General features: G+C 45.3%; 1 protein-coding gene across 4 annotated transcripts in view; it reads left to right on the top strand.

The window, feature by feature from the left end:
* WWP1 (WW domain containing E3 ubiquitin protein ligase 1) overlaps positions 1 to 23,109 on the top strand; it is a 79,014-nt gene that overhangs the window by 23,076 nt on the left and 32,829 nt on the right. Inside the window, exons 1-2 of one of the 4 annotated variants that reach the window (XM_075270350.1) lie at positions 6,239 to 6,306; positions 16,735 to 16,820. In XM_075270350.1, the coding sequence (XP_075126451.1) occupies positions 16,754 to 16,820 (67 nt within the window). In that variant the 5' untranslated portion in view covers positions 6,239 to 6,306; positions 16,735 to 16,753. The other 3 variants (XM_075270352.1, XM_075270351.1, XM_075270349.1) reach the window with 3 other exon arrangements.

Below are 23,109 nucleotides of genomic sequence, written 5' to 3'. Positions count from 1 at the left end.
ACATGATGCATACTTGTGTTGTCTGGGTCTTGCAGAGTAGTCTCGTATAGATATACATATGGTGGCGAGTTATTTGATTTTATTCATTTGCTCCGAAATTTATTATATGCCAATCTTGGAGTCCAACATGACTTCCCCCGTCATGAGACCTCATTGGATTGGTGCGGGCGGCTGTAGACCTGCAGTCTTGTCTACTGAGACATATTTTATATCAGATGGATATTTCACATATCTCCCTTTGTTAGCCGGTTGTCTCCGCAGTCTCTTCTGTGTGTATGGACGTGTTCTCGGCTTCTTTTAGTGCAGGCTTTAAAGGGGTCTCCAAATAAAAACTATTAATGGCTCCATCTATAGGTTGCCAGCAGATTTAAGGTGGTGTAAAGTTCTGCTGAGCGCTCCTTATCGGACTTGCTTTGTGGCACGGCGGCGGAATATCCTGCCATCATCCCTCCTTTCACATTGGGTTTTTTCAGCCCTGTTTTCGTATGTCGTACTTTGTACACACATGACACCATTACAGTTGTGCCGCCATCCCTGTAGGTCACGCACCGTATGTGATGCTGCCTGTTACCTCCTACAATGTATATCTTGTCAGTAATGGTCGTGTCCATAGGCTGGTTGTAGTATGGTCTCCTCCGAAACTGCACATTCACACTAGGGTACTTTACTGTCCAACCCCCCCCCCCCCCCAATTATGTCATATTCCAAGTTAACCCTTACATATCAGATATCAGACGTCTGATAACCTGGCACTTGTTTCTGTCACACAAATACAAATATGTGCCAATCCGTACAAGAACCAATGGCCTTATAAGCAAGGTTTTATCCTTTTTCCATTACCCTCCAATATTGCAGAATATATAGTCAGATTATATAATCTATTCCTTAGCAGGCACTATGATACTGAGGTTGGATTAAATAGTTTTCTGCATGTCCCAGGTTAGTAAGGTACGGTAAGCTATAGAGTAGTGGGTTTCTGTGTTCTTCCCCCTTGAATGTACGTGTCTATGCTGAGAGTAGGATGGAGAGCCTGAAGCTTCGGCAGATGGTAAGACAGGCTGGATCAGCACTGCAGTGCTCGGCCCTGCTCAATGCAGCATAGAGGACTGCTCACACAGGTACTGTATGCCTACGTGCCTGCACAAGCTGTATACGGGGAGACGTATGTGCTGGGGACAGGGAGTCCTAATCCTACAATAAGACTTAGCACTGGTTTTTATTATAGAAGTCTGTATTGCTACCGAGCCATTTCTGCTTGTAACTGTAAGTAGTTAAAGGGGTATTCCCACCTGACACGGGGGTATGCCATAAATGTGCCCTATAGGCACCGTTCTACCCTTCATGTCTATAAGCTCCCAAAACTGACCGGCTACCTGCTTGGGTATTTCCTGCACTCCCATAGCCATGAATGGAGAGAGCTGTGCTCGTGTGGCCTACTCTATATTCGGGGTCTCTTTCAGAGATGGGACCCATATCTAATATGCACATGGAGCAATGCTACACCAGAAAATTTGTTCATACATCAGCCATATTTTTTGGTCTGAATGTGGTTGGTAGATAGGACTCCTTGCATCATAGTACTGCTATTGGGCGTCCATATCTCCTTGCAGCTCTGTCTGCGCTATATACTGTATGGGGCAGCAACTCCCAGTACCCTACATCAATATGATCTCCTGACTAGGTTTATATAGGGATAGCTGGATGAGCTACAGACTGGATTTTCTGGTACACTTTGCATGGGAGTTTATAGCATATTTTCCTGTGGATGTCCCATAAATGTACCAGATGAGAATAGGGTAAAAATATGCAAATCTATTCTCCAGGATGTAATTAGGAGAACAGTGCCTCTATATGCTGCCCTCTAGGGACAGGCCCCTTAACATCATGCATGACTCAGTTAAAAAGCCTACTAACATGATGTGGCGTTTATTGCCAAATTAGTATTTCTATTCCAAAAGAAACAGATTCCCAGCTATGGACAGCGCTGTTTCCGTCTTATGAACCTCCTCCACACTGTATGGGGCAGCGCAGGGATGCTAATTTGGCAGAGTGAGAGACTATAGACCAGGGTCAGGGGATAACCGTACACATTAGGGAGTGTGTGTGCCTACATAGGTGTACGGAGACTTACAAGTCATTCCTGCTCTGCAGATGAGAATAGCGCTTTAAAGGGATCATATTATTAAAATGCGTTTTTTTTTTTTTGTTTTTTTTTTTCCCTTCCCCTCCCTAACACGTAGGAATAGCTTTAAGAAAGGCTATTCGTCTCCTACCTTTAGATGTCTTCCCGCGCCGCCGTTCGGTAGAAATCGGTACCCAGCACTGGGGGCGTCCCCAATGCTGCGAGAGAATTCTCCAGCGCCGCCTCCATCTTCTTCTGGAACAGCCTCTCTCCACGTCTTCTTCCGGTGCTGTGGGTCAAGTTTTGACGCATGTGCAAGTGGCCTCTGTCAACAGGCGTCAGGCAGAGCCGACTGCACATGCGGGCAGCCATTTTTTTTTTTTTTTTTTTTTTTTTTTTTTTGTGGCCGCTTACGTGAGCATGCACAGTACGCTCTGTACTCCATTGAACTATAGGAGCGTATTGCATATGCTTGAGAAAGTGGCTGCCCGCATGTGCAGTCGAGCTAACTTGCGTAGAAGTTTGACCCCCCCCCCCAGTGCTGGAAGAAGACGCTTGAAGATGCCCTTCCAGAAGAAGATGGCAGTGGCGCTGGAGATTTCGCGCGCAGCATTGGGGACGCCCCCAGTGCGGTTTGAGCGCTGTGAAATCCTCTGTCTTTTCACTCGTCCCCTTGCTTCTTTATTGAGCTGTTCCTGCCTCTCACTGAATGTTACTGTGTGTGGTGTACAGGGCTGTGTAATATGCAGAGGAAATGAGGGTGGGGGAGGGTCACTTCACAAGATTATATATAACATTCAAAATGTACAAACCGATGACAGTGCTAACAAAATTATTTCCAGAGATATCATTGGTTGAAAACAGTCGGGATTAGGATTTTTATTAGAGAGCGAGTGAGTACGGCCGTTTCGAATAGCACGCACCCATAGGAATGAATGGAAGCGGTCGGCTTAACCCCCCTGCGTACCGGCTACATCCATTCATTCCTATGGAGTTTCAAATAGTACTCGCTCATCTCTAATTTTTATGTCATGCAGTATATATTCTACAGCTGCATATAGAGATCCTAAACTAACAGTTTTCAACCAGTTATCTCTTGAAATAATTTAGCTGGCTTAGGTAACCTTAGGGCTAGTTCACACAGAGTTTTTTTGCAGGTGGATTTTGATGCGTTATCTGCCTGCAAAAATGGCTCCCATTCTTTTCCATGGGAGCCGCTCGCTTTCATTCGGGGAAAAGAAGCCACATGCCCTTTCATTCTGTGGCTAAGACAGCTGTGGCATCTGCGGCAAGACTCACTCCCGATTAGGCCCATTCCTTCAGGCCGAATCATGAGCGGGATGCCTGTGCACTGCATCAGCATCCCATCGCGCCTAGCTGCGCGGAGAATTCACACGGCTGAAAAGGTCTCCGCCATGTTAACCTACCCTTAGTGTCATATGAGAGAAGATAATCTCCTCTTTCATATGACACCAAAACCCAGTTTATACATTGTATAACGTCCGTGATAAACTGATTGATGTGCCCCTACTCCATAGTTACGTCTAGTGAGAGGCAGGAACATCTCTCAATACAGAAGCAAAGGGAAAGAGTGAGAAAATGTAGGACTTCACAGAAAGGAGCCAACATTTGTTAATAAAGTTTATTGCAGAATTTATTGACGCTGCCAAAAAATCAAAAGTTGTCCGAAAATTAAGGACTAGAGATAAGCGAGTAGTATTCAAAATGTCAGTTTTGAATAGCACACACCCATAGCAATGAATGGAGTCCATTCATTCCTATGGGTGCGTGCTATTCGAAACTGCCGTTTCGAATAGTACTTGCTCATCTCTAAAGAGGACCTTTCATGTCCTAGGGCACATGTGGCTTTATGTACGGCTAGAAAGCTTTCCCGTTATGTGCCCTGGCGGGAAGAGCTGTCTGCGCTGTTACCGATGGCTCTTCACTGTCTGAAGGGCGTTCCTGAGAGTCTAGCTGAGAACGCCCCTCCTGACAATACTGTGTTTAGTGCTATACTCTTAGGGGTTGTTCCTAACCGTCCAGCCTTGATGGTGAGGAAGCCCCTCCCAAAATCCCCTTGCCCCCTCCTCCTAACAGTACTCTTCCATGGACTAGTACTGTGGGGCGTCATATGGCTGAGCGGTAAACAACGTCCCCTCACAGTATAACGCTACACACCGTACTGTCAGGAACGCCCTTCAGACAGTGAAGAGTTATCGGTACAGGTGCAGACAGCGCTTCCCTTGTGGCACGTAATGGAAAAGCGGATGCGCTGAGTTCCTAATATATATGTATATAAAACCGCATGTGCCCGAGAACATGAAAGGTCCTCTTTAAGTTACGCTTTAAGCTTGGTGGACCTCCCTAATTGCTTTATTATAATTTCTTTGACCGCTGCCTGCAAGCCAATTACCCCTGCCACATTTTTCCAATATGGAGATGGTCAGATATGTGCCTTGGCATTTGTGAAGGCATGCACTGTGGGTGCACCACGTTTTTGTCAGTGCACTATAGACTTCCGGTATTTTGGTAGTGTCTGATGCGAGTACAATAACAGAATACCCCTGTGCAACAAGATGGAGGCCCTTTTGAGACAAACTGGTGCAATCTTGCTTGTGATCCTATAGGCAGGAGGAAGTACTGTAATCTTTTAAGGATACTTGGGCCTATGTATATAGTGCTCACTGTGCTGAGACTGGTGGGGGTCCTCATACAATTTCATTGTTGGCAGCCTGTCCCTTTATACCAAGCCTTACTGACAATGCCATGTAAAAGATGGCGTCGCCTGACAATGACTTGCTCATTTGTTGGATGATGGCTGGCACATTTAGGGCACTGCTACAGACTGTTGTGCCAGCGCTGGGTTCACATCTGTGCTGCAGTCTCCATTGGAGATGACGTCGCAGAAACCACCGATAATTGGTGGGAAGAAAAGTTCTACATGGAGGACGACTTCTTCTGTCCGCTGCTGTCAAGTTGAAAAGGCAGAAACTATTATAATCAATAGTTGTTTTAGCGTCCCGGCTCCCAAATGATGGAGCTCACAAAGCTAATGTGAACCTAGCCTAAGTGGGGCACTGAATAATTATGGGCTACATCGAATTACTGGTCATGTGGTAATGGTCGCATGGCCAGTAGTGAGAAATGGCCTTTCGGACTTTCTGACAGTGAGGGTAGTGAGAGAGTGGAATAGGCTGCCACGGGAGGTGGTGGGCGCTCCATCAATGGAAATCTTCAAGCGGAATCTGGATAAACATATAGCTGGGATGATTTAGGAAAACCTGCACTCGCAGGGGGTTGGACCCGATGGCCCTTGAGGTCCCTTCCAACTCTACCATAAGAAAAAAAGAAATAAGCCTATAAGGTATTGAGTCAACTTCTGTTTCCAATAGCACGCACCCATAGGAATGAATGGACGCAGGGGGTTAAGCGGCCGGCCGCCGGCAAAGTCAGCGTGACGGCCACTTCCATTCATTCCTATGGGTGCGTGCTATTTGAAACGGGAGTTTCGAATAGTACTCGCTCATCTCTAGTATTGACGTGATTCACGTGTGGATCACAGGATAGATGGGGTTTTGTTTTTACGAGCCTCAATAATTGGACATCTGCCTTGTAATGAGCTTTGCACCTGTATATCACATGACCATGGACTGTATATCACATGACCATCTATCCACTGGCAGTGAGCAGAATCAATGGCAGCAAGTAGAGATCTAGAAAACAGAAGGAATTGATAGATTGGAAAATTGTAGAACTTTCCATTATACAAGCAGTAACCTGTCTCTCAATATTGGTTTATACTGCCGCTGCGTTGTTAATTCTTCTCATAGAAGACCATGAAAACGACCAATGACCAGTCCTACAAGCATTGTTCCATAACTTTCCCTGTAGTCTCCTGTGATCTCACACTGTAGCGGTGGAACCAGTTGCAGAAGTTTTCGGTTCGCTCTTCTACGTTTGTAAGATATACTGTATATGTATAATGATCTGGTATATCCCCCAGCACCGGTGTCTGCCTCTTGCAGTTTCAGTCAGACTTATACAAGTGAGTAGGTTTGTCCCTTCCGCCTCCCTGTATGTGGTGACATCAGAGTCACATGGCTGGCAGTGTCCGTAGTCACTGTTACAGGGAGGAGGAGGTGTATGTACTGGAGAGATCTGCTGCCATGGACCGCACAGACACAGTGAGTGCTGCATCTCCTATATCAGCCCATAGACCCTGACCTGTCCTGTCTGTGCACCTGAGGGGGGCGCCGCTCCCAGGATTGATATCCTCCAGGTATTGACCTTCCATTATGTAGCATCCATGTGAGTGCAGCAGAGGTTTCCTTGTGTATTGTACACACAGGTACGTTGTTGTCTCCTCTGTTTATATTGTAGTTACATAAGGAAACCTTGTCCTCACTGACAATGATGGAAGGACAAGTAGCAAATCCTGAAGCCTGCGGGGGTCTGTGCAAGCTATATGGGTGCTGGGTTATTGAAATAGTCCTAAAATATGCAAGTTGTGTTTCACTATAGCGGAATGATGTAATTGGTTGGGATCCGGGTGATTAGCATGAGGATGAGCTGGCATTACATTACATTACTAATTTACATTAAATAGAAGATAGATCTCCCTGTGCCGAAACGTTTCTGTAACCGCAATCACAACGTAAATGACACGGGGCTACACAGTGGCTCAGTGGTTAGCACTGCAGCCTTGCAGCGCTGGAGTCCTGGGTTTGAATCCCACCAGGAAAAACATCTGCAAGGAGTTTGTATGTTCTCCCCGTGTATGCGTGGATTTCCTCCCACTCTACAAAGACATACTAATGGGGGGGGGAATGTACATTGTGATCCCTATATGGGGCTCACAATCTACAAAAAAAAAAACAAATGACATGAAAATGTTGGAATTGAAAGAAAACTTCACATCTGAGACAGGAGGGTCTGCCGGTATAATCACTGACACGCTCAGACCAGGGGTGAATCTGTCTCCTAGATTTATCATTCTACGTTATCTACTGTGTCCTCAGGTCTGCAGGGGGCGTCACAGCCAGTCAGGGTGATAAAACTTTCTCCCTCCTTATCTAGGAACTGCTCCAATATCTTTAACCATTTAGTGCCTTCCTTTTACATCACTGTGTCCTCCGTCCTATTGTGTACAATGTGACCCCTCCTTAGATATCGTCTATACCTGATGTAGAGATCCAAGTAGTCTGGCAGTCTTGCTATTTGTCGTCATCTTTTCACTTGGCCATTAAAAGGCATCAACTACTGAAGACTCAATTTGTTCATTTGCCCATTGTGCCACTGTCTCTTCTGCCCATTAGACTACACAGTACAGTCCTATGTCCTGCTGCCTCTCTACCGCCACCTGTTGGACACTTATACTAGAAGGGCTGTTTTGGTGTTCTTGCCTCTCTGCACTTTGGCTTGGTTTTTATGGATAACGCTCTGATTTGACTTATGTACAAAGTTTTGTTGTAACGCTACTTAAAGGGGTATTCCCATGGCGCTTGTTCACTAACCTGCAGGCTGTTGTGCTCTCTTCACTTCCTGCTTTTCTCGGCACATAGGTGGGTGGGGATTTACTTGCACGGCATTGGTTGTAAATTAATTACCACAGTGTGAAGCTGATGTAGCAGAGCTGGATTTGAGTCAGTTTGCATTACATACAGAGGTAATGGACTCCCTATCTCAGCCTTTATCAGCCAAATTCAATAAGATAAGAGCTCAGAAATCCTGGAGCTCTCACCTCCCCTGTCTGTGTCAATGGGAGTGCTGGAGACGGCCTAAGTACAGCACTTTCTATAGATTGTGGATACGGATTCTTTGTAGCCATCCAATAGATGGCACTAGAGATTGTAGAAGGCGATCAGTCCGAGAGAGGATGTTATCCATCACTGAAAGGACCACCAACTGCTTCTATTGACTTCTTTGGGAGTTCGGTTGCAGTACCAAGGCCTGGCCACCAAACAGTCATCTGCTCCAGCCCTGTGTTGTGTGTGTGTATATAGTATAAGCATCAGGAGTGACCCCTTACGGGTCATTTGTCCACAGTTTGTCCCGGTCAGGTGTGTGTAGAGAGAACACTGGGCTCTAACTAGCTTTTCAATCTACTCTTGTGGTGCTTTTAGGGGTCTAGACACTAGGCTGATACAGTCAAGAACATAGGAACTGGGGAACATTCATTGCAGTCACAGTATGTGGAGGGGTGGGGGTGACATCTTGTAAGGTTAATGTTGATCTCCCTCTCTTCTGGAGTATCAGAATGTCTGTCTGTTATCTGATCATCACTACAATGAGGAGCGGGTTCCCCGAACACAGTTCCTGGTAGATGGTGACATACAATGTGTGGCTTTTTTTTTTTTTTTTTCTTCACAATACATTTATCACTGGTGGTCTGCACAGGAGCTTCTCATCTGACCACGTCCCCCCATAATGCTCATGAATTACCAGTCATACAGGTTTCCACATTACCAGTGATAATTCCAGCCTTTGTGCCCATATAATGCCCACAGTCACCTGTTCCCATCCATGATCACTTCTGACACTTCTGTGATTTAGCAGAATAGATTTCCCCTGTAATGGAGATGTGTAGTAATGATGATGTCTTGGCGTAGACGGAGGTGGTGCTGTGTATGGGAAAGGCAGGGTCAGGAACCTTTGGCTCTCCAGCTGCTGTGAAACTACAACTCCCATCATGCTCCATTCACTTCCATGGGAGTTCCAAGAACAGCAGAGCCAGTATGCATGCTGGGAGTTGTAGTTTTGCAACAGCTGGAGAGCCGTACGTTCCCTACCCCTGCGCTAAGGTCTCTTCATTCTCCATAGTGACAATGGGTTAGGCTGGCACTAAAAGTCCACATCATGATCTGGAACTGTTTTATCAATTACTTCTTGTCCAGACCCCATTTATTAGCATATGTTCACCCCGGCTTAACCTATACAAATGTATTAACAGCACACAGCTGCCCAGTATACACTGTTATGAATGGAATCGCTTATTTCCACAGTGTGCTGGAGGGTGAAATAAAATTAGCCGTCACTTGTCTGTCAGCAGATTGCTGCCTGCTGACTGCCACTAACTGAGCAGGATATTGGACTTGTACCAAGATGCTTGGAAACTTCAAAGGAGGGAAAAGAAGCTTTTGGGCAAGTCACACCATCTCCGTGTACATGTTGGGGTATGTTCAACCCTTTAACAGGTCTTGCAACATGAATTGGGATAGAAGCTGAGCCATAAGGAAAAGTCTCCCATCTGCAGACAGCTAGCCATCCAGTGCCACAGATGAAGGGCTGCCTACAGATGGATGTCTTTTGGTTATGGTGACAACTTTGCTTTGGTTTATATATTACTAACCTCTGCCCGCGACTTCATCTGCGGGTTGTTGGCGTCGATGATCCGTCTATATTCAGCAAATTACTGCCGTCGATAGTTTGCCTGCTCTGGTGTTTTAGCAGCTCTTAAGCTGTCCTGCTGCTGAACTCCTTCCTCAAGCTGTGCCCGTGATTGTTCTGGTATCTCAGCAGCTTGCTATGACGCAATATACTACGTGTTGTTGGTGTCGATGATCCCCCCCTTAGCTCCGCTTGAGGAGAACTCTGACTTCTGGCTTCCTTCATAGCTCTCCTTGTTTGTGACAAATTAGATTTTCTTTTTCCAGGCATGTTGAAAATTGGCAAACTGCCAGTTTGGATTAAAGGTGTTTGCCCATGTCAGTTTGTCAGCACTGCCTGGATCAGATCAGATAATATGCAAATGCATGTACACCATTCACTGAGGGTTAGCTGAGTGTTTACAGAGAGATAACAGACTTGGCTGAGATAAGCTGCTGCATGAGCAGTGTAATATAATAATATAAATATATAGAAAATATAAAAATAAAATAACAATAATAAATATATTTATTTTATTAGAAGGATGTGGAAAGGCCTGTTAAATGGTCGCTAACTCTTCAGACAGCTTGCTTTGTAATAGAATATGTGATTCAGGACCGAAATGTAATGAAATTTATATAAACGCTCCTTTAACCCCGTTTCTCCCCCCTTAGCTTTTAGTTTTACACCCCTCAGTTAAGGGCCACATATTTTGTCATGCCATATACTGATTAACATCTGGGGACCGCATAAAGCCCCCTCTGCTTGCTCTATTGGGTAATGCAGCCCCTTATCCAGATGTTCATGGTGGTCCCAGCACACGCAATAACTATTCCGTGCAGGATAATTTATGCCGGCTGTACAGATCCGCTCCAGCATCGACAATCTCCCGGCCCTGTAATGCTAAATCATTTATTAATGGATCTGATGAAGCCTGTCATCCCCCTGCAGGCTATAAATATGATCTTGGTACTAATGCCAGAACATGAGCTCGGCTCACAGTGAAAGTTATAAATAGGTTGCAACACTTCATAACAACTGTGTGTTTGTTACTGTGGAGCAGACACCCCGAGCCCCCCGTCCCCTCCGATCAGAGCGGCTGATTTTATGATTATGCAATGTGTTCTTATTCATCCCACTTGTGCGTACACATGCATGGTGACATCACCCGTAATACTAAGAGGGCCATTGTCATCTCTACTTGGGGACGTGCGAATATGGAGGAGCGCAGTTCAAGGAGACACAGCAACACACTTGGTGGAGTAAAAGGATTAACTACTGAATATCAGGACAGAAGTACTGAATTATTAGGGTGGACTCTCTACCTTTGTTAATGTCCGTTGCTGTCATCTGTCACCGGATAAGAGCAGTGGCCATAAAGATGCAGACAGGGACCCCTCCATCAGGTGTATTCCTGCATTCACCCCTTACTTTTCTAACCAAAGAAGGTGCAAAAGTAAAAAAAACTTGTGTGAAGAAAGTGTCCATTATGTTTCCACTAGTCAATGGAACGGAAGGAGGGGACTGTTCCTCTGCCACTGTTAATGGTCTTGTCTGTCCTCTATGATGGATGACTGCAACAGACATTAATAACTAACATGAACATGGCCTGAAATTTATATACACCTCCATACTCCATGTGCCCGATAAGACATGAAAAACACAATGCTATACAGGTTATTACATTGGGAAGCATTTATAGTCCATATTATTAAGGTGCATGTTTGATGCAAGGGCCTTTCTTGCACCAAATGTGCGCCTCAAGCATGTGTGGCCCCGGTCCGTGTCATGCCGACCCATTCTGCGAATCTGGGCCAAGTTGGACCGGCATCAAAACTAGGATGTGAGTTAGAATGGAAAGCGACACGAGATCCGACCTTCCATACATGTCCATGTTGTCATCTTTGAGATGATGTCCTACAGATTTTACAATTTTTAACGTAGTTGAAAAATCTACAATAAATCATTACCAAAAGCCACTACAAAATTTTCATGTAAATTAATTTTATTTTTATTTTTTGCTGTGTGTACATCCTTTTTAAGCCCTGCTGTTGGATGTCAATCTGTTACATTGGTAGAGTCTTCACTGGATCTGCCTGTATAGATAATTTCAGCAGTTTTCTAAGTATTTGGTATGTTTGGTTTGTGAATTGGTTTTATACCCCCCCCCCTTTCAGATTTTGACATGGTTAGCGAGCGGCTAGTTCTGTGGTCTAAGCAGTTTTTCTGCTTTGTCATCACTTTCCGATGTTCTCAGGAAATCTAGTTTTCTTCTGCCGCCTTGCTGGACGTCGTGTGCTGATCTTGTTTGCTTTCAGGGCTACATGTAAGATTTCCTATTCCTGTGTACACAACACATGACTATTTGGTGATATTGGGGCGGCCATACTTCTTTCCGGCCTCAGATACCACCACTTGTATCTAGACGACGTAAATAACATCTTGCTTGTTCTCAGTGACCCCTGAGACTGGTAGGTAATTCATTAATAAAAAGTATTCCAGCGGAAGGTCGAGCTGGACAATTATGACCTAAATGAAAGTCACAATGAATTGGGTATTTTACCTCGATTACAATTAACGGCGATTTAGATCATGCCCGGTGATCTATTTATTTAATTTTTTTTTTTTTTTCCCAGACCAAATCTGGCCGAATCCGAATAATTATAATCTCTGGTCTATGCTGAGGCTCAAGCAAAGTGATCAGATATAAAAACCAGTGTTACTCACCTCACCTGGGCTCCAGCGCAACTACCTGCTATCTCCAGGTCTTCTGTCTGATGTCTGGGACCACTGCGGCCTGTGAGGGGGCCCTCAGTGGGTCAAGTGGCATTGGTATACATAGAGTAAAGTGTCATAACGTCAATCACAGGTATTAGTGGTCCTGCCGTCAATCAGAAGACCCATAGATAGCAGGTGATCCTGTGGAAGCCCAGGAGAAGTGAGTAACACGGTTTGGTCCCTTCCCCGGGCCTCAGCATAGACCCTAGAATATAATAGCAGCTCAGGTTCTGACATGTTAAGTCTGAACAAAACTGCAAGTAGACCCTTTCTAATAATGTAACCAAACCAAAACAGACATAAACCAAATGGCTTGTCATCCAGGTTTAGCGCTTTAGCCGTATATAACATGCCGCAACATATAGGATATGAAAGTTCGTATTTAAATGATAAAATCGGAGCTGTGTCAATCTCTATGCAATGAGCTCCCTCTAGTGGGGGCTGCACAGGGACAGAATTTTATCATGTAACACTGGGTTCACACCACCGTTCGGGTCTCCGTCTCAGGTTTCCGTCTTCTGCCGGCAGAAGACGGAAACCTGTCAGACAGTGTCCGGCCGTGAGCCACGGTGAGAGTTTTATGTTCTGTGTCCGGTTTAAAAAAAAAAAAAAAAAAAAAAAAAAATTGTTTTGCCATGAAGTCCTGCATGTCCGACTGTCTGGTTAAAAAACCCCCAAAGAAACCCAGTTTTGCCGCAGAGCACAAAACGCTCACGGGCGCTCATGGCCGGACACTTTTCAAACCCATTCAAATGAATGGGCTTGAAAAATGATTGCAGGTTTCCGTCTCCTGCCCTGTTTCGTGCAGGAAACCTGCGTAACAGAGACCCCAGGTGCAGATGTGAACGAGCCCTTACTTTGGCTGTGTGAAAAGAATCGGGGGTGGGGGGAGATTTATTTAGAGCTATTTATTACAAAACCATTACTAAAATAAATGTGCTCCTGGTTTGCATCTAAGGGTGAGGCCCCATATTGCGGAAACGCAGCTTTTTTTGTTGCAGATTTTGCTGCAGTTTTTTGAGCCAAAGCAAAAAATTACTATAAAAGGAATGGGAAATATATAGGAAGTTCTTATACTTCTCCCTTCTGCTGAGTCCACTCCTGGCTTTGACTCAAAAAAACGCAACAAAATCTGCAACAAAAAAACTGCATTTCTGCAACGTGAGCCTCAGCCTAATAGACGTTTTAGAACGATGGGTTGTACAGCCGATGGCACCGAAACGGGCTGGATATTGTCGGTCAGTATATAGCTTGTCTGAACCTTACACGCTGATTTGCCTCCCTTTTACTGAGGGCTTTGCAGATACTTCCATATGGAGTGCATGCTATCTGGCAAATCCTGCCCCACGTGGCATCAGGGGTATATACCGTAAACCTGGCTATGTAGGATTCTGCAAACCCATCCGGTGCAGATAATTTACCGCTTGCGATCAGAACCTGGAGGCTACATGTACAAGTCACATACGAGCTCAGTGCAAATTTAGCAATTCATGCACCAATAAGTAATCTCATAGCATGGATATTTTCTGTGTGCAGATTTTAATATCCTCAGCATGTTGTTATTATATAGCACCATTAATTCCATGGTGCTTTACATTTGGGGGATACATACAGTACACAAAATATACCGGTAGATATAATACTGACAGTGATCGGCTGGCACGGTGGGGTAGAGGGCCCTGCCCGCGAGGGCTTACAATCTATGAGGGAAGGGGGGTAGAGACAGAAGGAGAGGGGGAGACTGTACAGATGGCGGTGCGGTGATAGTGTTATTGGAGGTTGTAGGCCTTCCTGAATAGGTGAGTCTTAAGGGCCTTTTTGAAGCCTGTTGGGTTATTTTGTGGATTTCTTTTACAGATTTCAGCCTTTCAATATACAATACAGACCAAAAGTTTGGACACACCTTCTCATTCAAAGAGTTTTCTGTATTTTCAGGACTATGACAATTGTAGATTCACACTGAAGGCATCAAAACTATGAATTACCACATATGGAATTATATACTTAACAAAAAAGTGTGAAACAACTGACAATCTGTCTTATATTCTCGGTTCTTCAAAGTAGCCACCTTTTGCTTTGATTCCAGCTTCTCACACTCTTGGCATTCTCTTGATGAGCTTCAAGAGGTAGTCACCTGAAATGGTTTTCACTTCACAGGTGTGCCCTGTCAGGTTTAATAAGTCGGATTTCTTGCCTTATAAATGGTTTCGGGACCATCAGTTGTGTTGTGCAGAAGTCAGGTGGATACACAGCTGATAGTCCTACTGAATAGACTGTTAGAATTTGTATTATAGCAAGAAAAAAGCAGCTAACTGAAGAAAAACGAGTGGCCATCATTACTTTAAGAAATAAAGGTCAGTCAGTCCAAAAAATTGGGAAAACTTTGAAATTGTCCCCAAGTGCAGTTGCAGAAACCATCAAGCGCTACAAAGTAACTGGGTCACATGAGGACCGCCCCAGGAAAGGAAGACCAAGAGTCACCTCTGCTGCGGAGGATAAGTTCATCCGAGTCACCAGCCTCAGAAATCGCAGGTTAACAGCAACTCAGATTAGAGAGCAGGTCAATTCCACACAGAGGTCTAGCAGCAGACACATCTCTACAACAACTGTTATGAGGAGACTTTGTGCAGCCGCAGGCCTTCATGGTAAAATAGCTGCTAGAAAACCACTGCTAAGGACAGGCAACAAGCACAAGAGACTTGTTTGGGCTAAAGAACACGAGGAATGGACATTAGACCAGTGGAAATCTGTGCTTTGGTCTGATGAGTCCAAATTGAGATTTTTGGTTCCAACCACTGTGTCTTTGTGCAACGCAGAAAAGGTGATGGGATGGACTCTATGTGCCTGGTTCCCACCGTGAAGCATGGAGGAGGAGGTGTGATGGTGTGGGGGGGCCAAGCTGGTGACACTGTAGGGGATTTATTCAAAAAACTGAAACCAGCATGGCTACCACAGCATCTTGCAGCGGCATGCTATCCCATCCGGTTTGCGTTTAGTTGCACCATCATTTATTTTTCAACAGGACAATGACCCCAAACACCTCCAGGCTGTGTAAGGGCTATCTGACCAAGAAGGAGAGTGATGGGGTGCTACGCCAGATGACCTGGTCTCCACAGTCACCAGACCTGAACCCAATTGAGATGATTTGGGGCGAGCTGGACCACAGGGTGAAGGCAAAAGGGCCAATAAGTGCTAAGCATCTCTGGGAACTCCTTCAAGACTGTTGGAAGACCGTTTCAGGTGACTACCTCTTGAAGCTCATGAAGAGAATGCCAAGAGTGTGCAAAGCAGGAATGAAAGCAAAAGGTGGATACTTTGAAGAACCGAGAATATAAGACAGATTTTCAGTTTCACACTTTTTTGTTAAGTATATAATTCCACATGTTACTTCATAGTTTTGATGCCTTCAGTGTGAATCTACAATTTTTCATAGTCATGAAAATACAGAAAACTCTTTGAATGAGAAGGTGTGTCCAAACTTTTGGTCTGTACTGTAAGTGGTGAAGTCCATGGGAATAAAAATACCCCTTGTCTAGATACTCATAAGATGTGTCCACATTGCTAACATTGCGCGTTTCAGCCTCAGACTTATCCTGCAAGCTGTACATGTGCTGCTGACACATTAGTGGATTTTATTGTGACTTTGGTCTGTGTGATTTCCTCTGAAAATGTTCAGCCTAAGTTGACATGCCGTAGATTTCTCATCTGCACCGCGGGTCAGTCGGTGCACACTATGGATGAGACTTGTTATACGGTGTCATGGAAACTGCTTGGTTAATGGAGAGTGCCGCACGCACGTGCGTTCACCAGTGTCCAAACCTCTAGACAGGACAGGTTGGCGGACCCATTCACGCCCCCCCCCCCCCTCCCCCAGAGATTGATGGGGGTCTAGAAACGGAACCCCCATCTGTCAGACACGGCAGATCTCATGGGAATACCCTGTAAGGAGGGCATCAAAATTATTGTGTTAAGGCAATCCGTCTAATCTAACAAGCTTTTAGAGGAGTCATTGTGGTATAAAAGGGCAGTCTAAGGCTTTATCCCTTCCAAATCGCTCCCTTTTTGGAGTTGCTAGCTGTACTGGGACTGTTAGTCAGTGATGTGGATGAATCCTACATGCTGACTGTCTCCTTTATAAGACTAAAACACTGTGCCTGTGCTTTCCATCCATAATTGCATGTATTGCTGATTCCTATAACCCAGTAGAGTCCAGGTTAAGGATTGCTTACACTTTTTGGCCCCCCCAGGGTGACTTTTCCCCCTTACCTTCTGCCTCTGACCTCTCCCCATGCTATTGCGGTTTCTGTAGCACTCCTCCATGCTTGCTGTACTTTGATATTACATCTGTACTTTGACATTGTCACCCATGACTGATTTTTTTTTTTTTTTTTTCCACTGGTAAGCCGGCATACAGAGCGCGGACCTGCCCGTAGTGTGACCGCACTAACATCATGGTTTATGTTTTATAGGCCTGACCTGTAACCTGACATGGCCACAGCCTCACCAGGGCCGGCTAATAGAAATAGTCATGAAGGTTTACAGCTGCACGTGACAGGTAAGACCATCGGCTTTATTCTACCACTTTACATACTTTTACATATCTACGGGGATGTTTACCACTAGCTGGGTCAGTTGTTTGCTTAAAGGGGCACCGCGAGAGGAGGCGAAGGGGATATATATGTAACCTACTAGTACAGGGGTAGGGAACCTTCGGCTCTCCAGCTGCTGTGAAACTACAACTCCCATCATGCTTCATTCACTTCCATGGGAGTTCCAAGAAACAGCAGAGCAAGTATGCATGCTGGGAGTTGTAGTTTTGCAACAGCTGGAGAGCCGTACGTTCCATACCCCTGTACTAGTATATAGTGGTTAGAACTTCTCTGCTATTCTCTAGTACTCTGAGGTGCTGCTCGCTTGTCATCCAGGTCTTGAAAAACCACCCACCCCTCCCGAAGAGGGTGCTAATGGAGGGGCTCATGAAGTCCGCCTTGTAATCTAGTCCATATGAGTCCAGGAGGGTTATGGTGTTGGCTGCGATGCTATTACACAACAAGCTGTTTTTCGTAGGGTGAAGCTTGAGTTATTAATGGAGATATTATATCCTTAAGGAAGTCCTCAGAAATCGGGTTGACCACTCTTGCTTGTGTGGAGTTGTACTTGAGGTGAACACATCCCTGTACATGTAGCATTACATAGTAGACGCTCCAATGAATGGCCGTTCACGTAAGACTTCAATCACACCATGGGTTTGGAATCCATTTACCTTTATGCTTATTCAGCTCTTGGTGGATGTGTTATGTGGTGGACGTAATCTTTGGGATCTACCCCACCAGATACCACCCGAGCAGAGGCCATTTAGGACCCCCATTGAGCGATTGGGGTCTATGGATCTATTTACTGTGTGTGCTGGGAGCAGCATGGTGTGACAGTACCTTTTACATGGACACTCTGGGTCCACCAGTACAGCTTTCCATTCTGATTCTTAAATGGGGAGGACTTCTACCCTGGTGCAATAGGTGTGCCCTGACAGGACTGCCTCTTGTAAAGTGCGAGTTACATGCATCTGACCAGAATAACCCTTTATTAACCACTGTACTGCTAAAATGAAGTAGCATAGCTGTAGGGGGTACAGTGGCAGTGGTCACTATTGGGCCCTGAGCCTTGGGGAGGGACCACTAATGGTCCCTTTGCCACATAAACTGTACCAATGTTCTATATGGCCTAAGGTGGGAATGGGGTCTCATTACCGATTATACACTAGGGTCGGCTACAATTTATGCCCCAGCTATATTGACTGCTGGGAACCCCACTGAATCTACTCGTCACCCCATGTAGACCAGCTGCGAGACCCTGGCTAGGAGGGGTTTCAATGGGTGCAAGTTATTGGTGATGGCCGGTTTCCCAATGCCATAGATGGTGACTGGATTGGCAGGGTGCTGCTTGACTACTTATTTTAGGCTCCTCTTAGCTGCAGTGTAGGATCTAGGGGCGCTCCGGTTCCTCTTCTTGACTCTCCTAGTGGTCGGACACCCACAGTCTGGCACTTATCACCTGTCCGGCCATGGTCCGGTTCTGGCCATACTGTGTATACGTAGTTCTTGTCCATTTCTCCAGAGGTCCTGAGGATTACTGTATATGCTCCTTGTTTGCCAGTAAAGGTCACATTCAGCCCTCCACGTGAGTGTTGGTAAATGTAAAGCCAGTCTTAGTCAAACATTCAGGAACCTCAGGAATGGAGCGGGTGTTTTCCAGGATGATAACAATAAGCTAAATTGATTTTAATGCCTTTATGAACCCAAATCCTTCTACACGGATCTGTATGTTCTGGAACAATGGCTCCTATTGTGAGCTGTTAATCTTCAGATTACTCATTAAACGTTACATGAGCGGAGTTATGTGGCTTTATAAAGAAGCCGTACAGTCAGTGCTGTCCGCTGTACGAGAATGGCGACCATGCTCAAGACCATTCACACCAAGCCCTGACAAATCCTTCATGCTCTAAGTCTGGGCTCCATGTATTACCCAATATGGCTGTGAATTTTCTAGGTTGGGCCTTATTGATATCAAAATATTGATATCTGTTGTAGGTTTAGCAAAATACTGACCAATGGCACAAATCCATCAGTCAGTCTGGGCATGTAAGGCTAAGTTCACACTTGGGTTAATATTTCTTCTGCCTAGTTATAGGAGCCAGACTATGAAACTGATGGCCGTGCCACATCCGCCATAAGATGGACACCGACTGTGCCTGATGAATCCCATTATCTGTAGTGGGGTGCATTGGGTTTCCATTTATGGTGCCCTTCTTTTTGATAGACAACGTTTAACTAAATGTGTGGTGGAAGCTTCTAGTGGAGCCTCAAGCCAGTAAATCCCGATTGTCACCATGTGAAGCTGCTCTAAACAAATACGGGAAAGCGCTTTTTGGGTAAGTTCACACTGAGTGTTTTTTTTTTTTGGCCAAGATTTTGAGGCCGTACCCACCTCAAAATCCTGAGCAAAAAGACGGCTCCCATTAATTTCAATGGGAGCCGGTCAGGTTTGTTCCAGCTCCTGGAAAAAGAAGCAAGATGCTCATTCTTCAGGCCGTTTCGCCTCGTGATTCGGCCTGAAGATACTCCCTTCTCCCGACTAGGCCCATTCATTGGGCCTAATCCGGAGTGGAGTGCCTGACTGGATGCCGGTGCAGTGCATCTGCATTCAGTCGCAGCTACCTGTATTTTGGACCGGAACCTGAGGTGGCCTCCGCTTCAGGTTCCGGTCCAAAAAACTCCATGTGAACTTACCCTAGTGACTCTTCCAAAGGATTAGCGGGTCAAAAGGCCCTCCGATATGAGCATCTTCTGGGAAAGGTCTCTGTACAGTCCTTATATGAAGTGGCCTCTTAGGCTTAGCCTTTCTGTACTTCTCCGGCCTCCATATTCACAAGCAGGAGGTGTTTGTCATGACTATATCGTGTGGTTGATACAAGAGAAGTTCATTGAGTTTACTGTTGTACTTGCCAAACCCAGTGGAAAGGAAAAAATACCAACTAATAGACCGACTTGTCTTACAATAGAAATACTCCTTCCTTCCCTACTGACAGTCAGATATATTGCTGGACATACAGTTTACAGTGTTACTTGTCATAGTGAAGGTCTGGATTAGAGGAAGGGGCTGTCTTGTTCTACATACCTCCATACTCGACCTTGCTAACCTTCGTCATTCCTGCCCTCTGGGACGGTCAAGTGTGACTTTTTACATCTCAAAGCCAATGAACTGAAACTCTATCACTGTGTGAAAGGTACTGAAAGGGCTGTAGTGAGGATTCTGCAAGTCGTTTACATGGACATTTTTCTTTTGATAGTCTCTGAAAATCTGTTTAACATCTGACATTTCTTAGTGACTTGTTTAGAAGTTTTTTTTTTTTTATAAGGTAAGTCCGGGTGCTGGTTCTCCACTGATCACTGAAATGAAAGGGCCAATGTATAGGGCTGAGTGCTGAGCTTCTTCAGGTGTGATCAGCTGTCCTAGAAGAAGTGAGCAGAGAATCTACAGACTCCTAGATATAATCTGTGAGCCTGGTCACTCCTGTCCCCACCTCTCCAAGGGCACTTGAACTCCATTGATGGGGCAGAATGCTTGGCTGTTTACTTTTTCTCATTCATTTTGTGGTCTCGTCAAAATTTTTTTAAAGGTTTGACCTTGAGGATTCAGGTGCCATGTCAATGATGTTTCAGAAGTAATTGGTACTCTGTAAGACCACTTTATTCAGGCAGTGCTACATCCTGCAGACCACACTCAATATCTTATATCACGTTTCAGTGGCATGGTGCTCTCCTAGGATAGAGGAGTTTTCACCATCTCTACCAACCTCAACTCTTTCTATCCTCCATAGACACTGATCATGTTGAGGTTGGAATTTTTTTCTCTGACCCCGACTGTTCCTGAGCAATCGGTGCTGTTAGTTTTAGCACCCAATATGCTAATTGGGCTCTCTACGGTCAAGTGGGCAGTCTTGGTTTGGAACAGATGGCCTGAGACCACCCATCTGACAATTTGCTCCAAACCAGGACTGCCCACCTGACTGTAGAGAGCCTAACTATCATATTGGGTGCTGAAGCTACCAGGAACTATTGCTCAGGAGGGGTCGGGGCTACACAAAACAGCCTAACGGTGCTGGAATTGGTGGTATGACAGCTGTTCAAGGTTACAAAATGTTGGCGGGTGGTAGAAGGATCTCTTTAAAAATATGGGATCCTTTCATTAACCCCTTGACGTCCTGTTTCACACCTTAGATTTTTTTTTATTTATTTTTCTTGTTTCGTTATTGGACCTTTGCCCAGACCTTGGCTGAAAACTTCTCCTCTTCAGAGGTTTTTATTCCTCCAAGGGCAAACATGGAAACTTTGTTCCACATATTCCGCTGTGACATCCTTTTGCAGAAAGTTAGAAAAATAATCTCGTGGATTAATGTACAATTTAGCGAGCGCTCAGGAAATCAGATGTTTGTGACATAATTTCCTCAGTAAATTTTGCAGCCTCATATCCTGCAAATAAAATCACCTCTTACCCTTTAGCCGCGCCGCTTATCACAGCCAAGATGTCTGTTTCCTAATTCGGCCGCCTCTGCCCACCACTTTCTCATCATTTTGGTACCAGAGCCTTGTTGTTGTTTGACTGAAATTTGGCTCCGGTTCCACCCAACTCTCACCAGTGGGTGCAGGTATATTTATATTGGCACGTTGGCTAGCCTATGGCCAGCCTAGCATCAGTCACAAGGTCTCATGGATATTTCGTGTAAGTGTCTTATGTTTAGTGCCAAAAATGAGATGACATGACATTATTGGGATTCCCTAAAGGCGTCCTATTTCTGGTAAGAAGAATACCGCTCTTATATTGTCCATGTGACTGAGGAAAGCTTTACATACATCAATAATTTCAGTGAGAAAATTCCACTGTATGGTTGTGTAAGAAGTCCTTATATTGTACTGCGAGGTCTCGAGGGCAAAATGCATCAGGCCTAAAGGATACAGCAATGCTATAGGTGTAGGGGGTGCGCTGGTAGGAAATTGGGTGCAAGTTTGATCACAAACCAGCCATATTGTCTGCGGACCATCAGGACTATAGTTGGGCGGTAATGTTACAACCTCGAACTCCTGCAGTTTTGCCAGGCTGAATGTAGGCGTTACTGGCGATGGACTGTGCGCCCATTGACGTGCTGTCACCACCTGGCTGAGGTCAGGCTGAGTATGGGTGGCGGGGTGGGGAGCTGGTTAGGATGGGTTTAGGTCCACAGTTGATGGGTCAGTATTAAAACTGTTCAGATCCTGGACAATCCCTTTAAGGCCATGTTTAGACACTGGTTGGGACATATCCACTTTGAATCTTTCAAAGAAGGCAGAAATCTGAGGCTAAATTTCCTAATTCACTGCTGGTTATTCTTATCTGAATCCATGGCAGTAATGCAAAATCTAGACTGAGGCCATGGGGTATACCGCGTTCCCCTGTGGGTTAGCTGCCTCAGATTTGCCAGATTTTTTTTGGGGGGAGGAAATCCACGCAAACACTGGGAGAACATACAAACTCCTTGCAGATGTTGTTCCTGGCGGGATTCGAACCCAGGACTCCAGCGCTGCAAGGCTACAGTGCTAACCACCAAGCCACCATGTTGCCCCTGCCTTTGGCAGCTTTGTCATTGTGGACATTCAGATCTTCATCAGCGGTTTCACTCTGTGTGACCTTAACCTAAAATGTGCCGCCCCTCCATTATTCTGTGCAGGATTTATTTTTTTCCATAGCATGTGAATGGGGTTGTGATTATTCCCCAGTCATTTACATCACCGGAGAGACGTCACCAGATTCTTTCAATGTGACAAAATCCTGAATGTGCGAACGTGACGTAAGACTATAGAGCACAGTACTGTAACGTGAGCTTTTATATCTCGTGTTATGGAAGATCTGCCATATGGATTGACATATGTCTGCTGCACTGTATGGAAGTGCCAGGCCCTCCAGGCTCACCCACTCTAGGCGTTTTTTTTATTTACTCCATATGGTAGACAGGATTTCTCGAGAACGTCTTTGTAGCGTCACTGGTAACAAGTAGATCCTCGGCAGTCCCTTATCTCCCAGACTCCTGATCCCATCTCCACCCCTGTTTGACTTGGCAGCTGCCTTTATACTGCTACCGGCAGAGACTGAATCATTGGAGACTTGTTACAACACAGTTCACGCTGCCCTTAGACTTACACTAAAAGCTCAGGCAGATACAAGAGTGTAATAGCGCCGTGCACGCTCCGGCTATTAACACCTTATTGGATTGCGGAGTCTACAGGGCTGCCTAGAAGGATTTCGGCTGCACA

Source organism: Leptodactylus fuscus, chromosome 4 (genome assembly GCF_031893055.1).
Source record: "Leptodactylus fuscus isolate aLepFus1 chromosome 4, aLepFus1.hap2, whole genome shotgun sequence".
Taxonomy (NCBI): domain Eukaryota; kingdom Metazoa; phylum Chordata; class Amphibia; order Anura; family Leptodactylidae; genus Leptodactylus; species Leptodactylus fuscus.
Note: the sequence above shows the minus strand (reverse complement) of the source record. Positions and strands in the feature narration are given on the sequence as shown.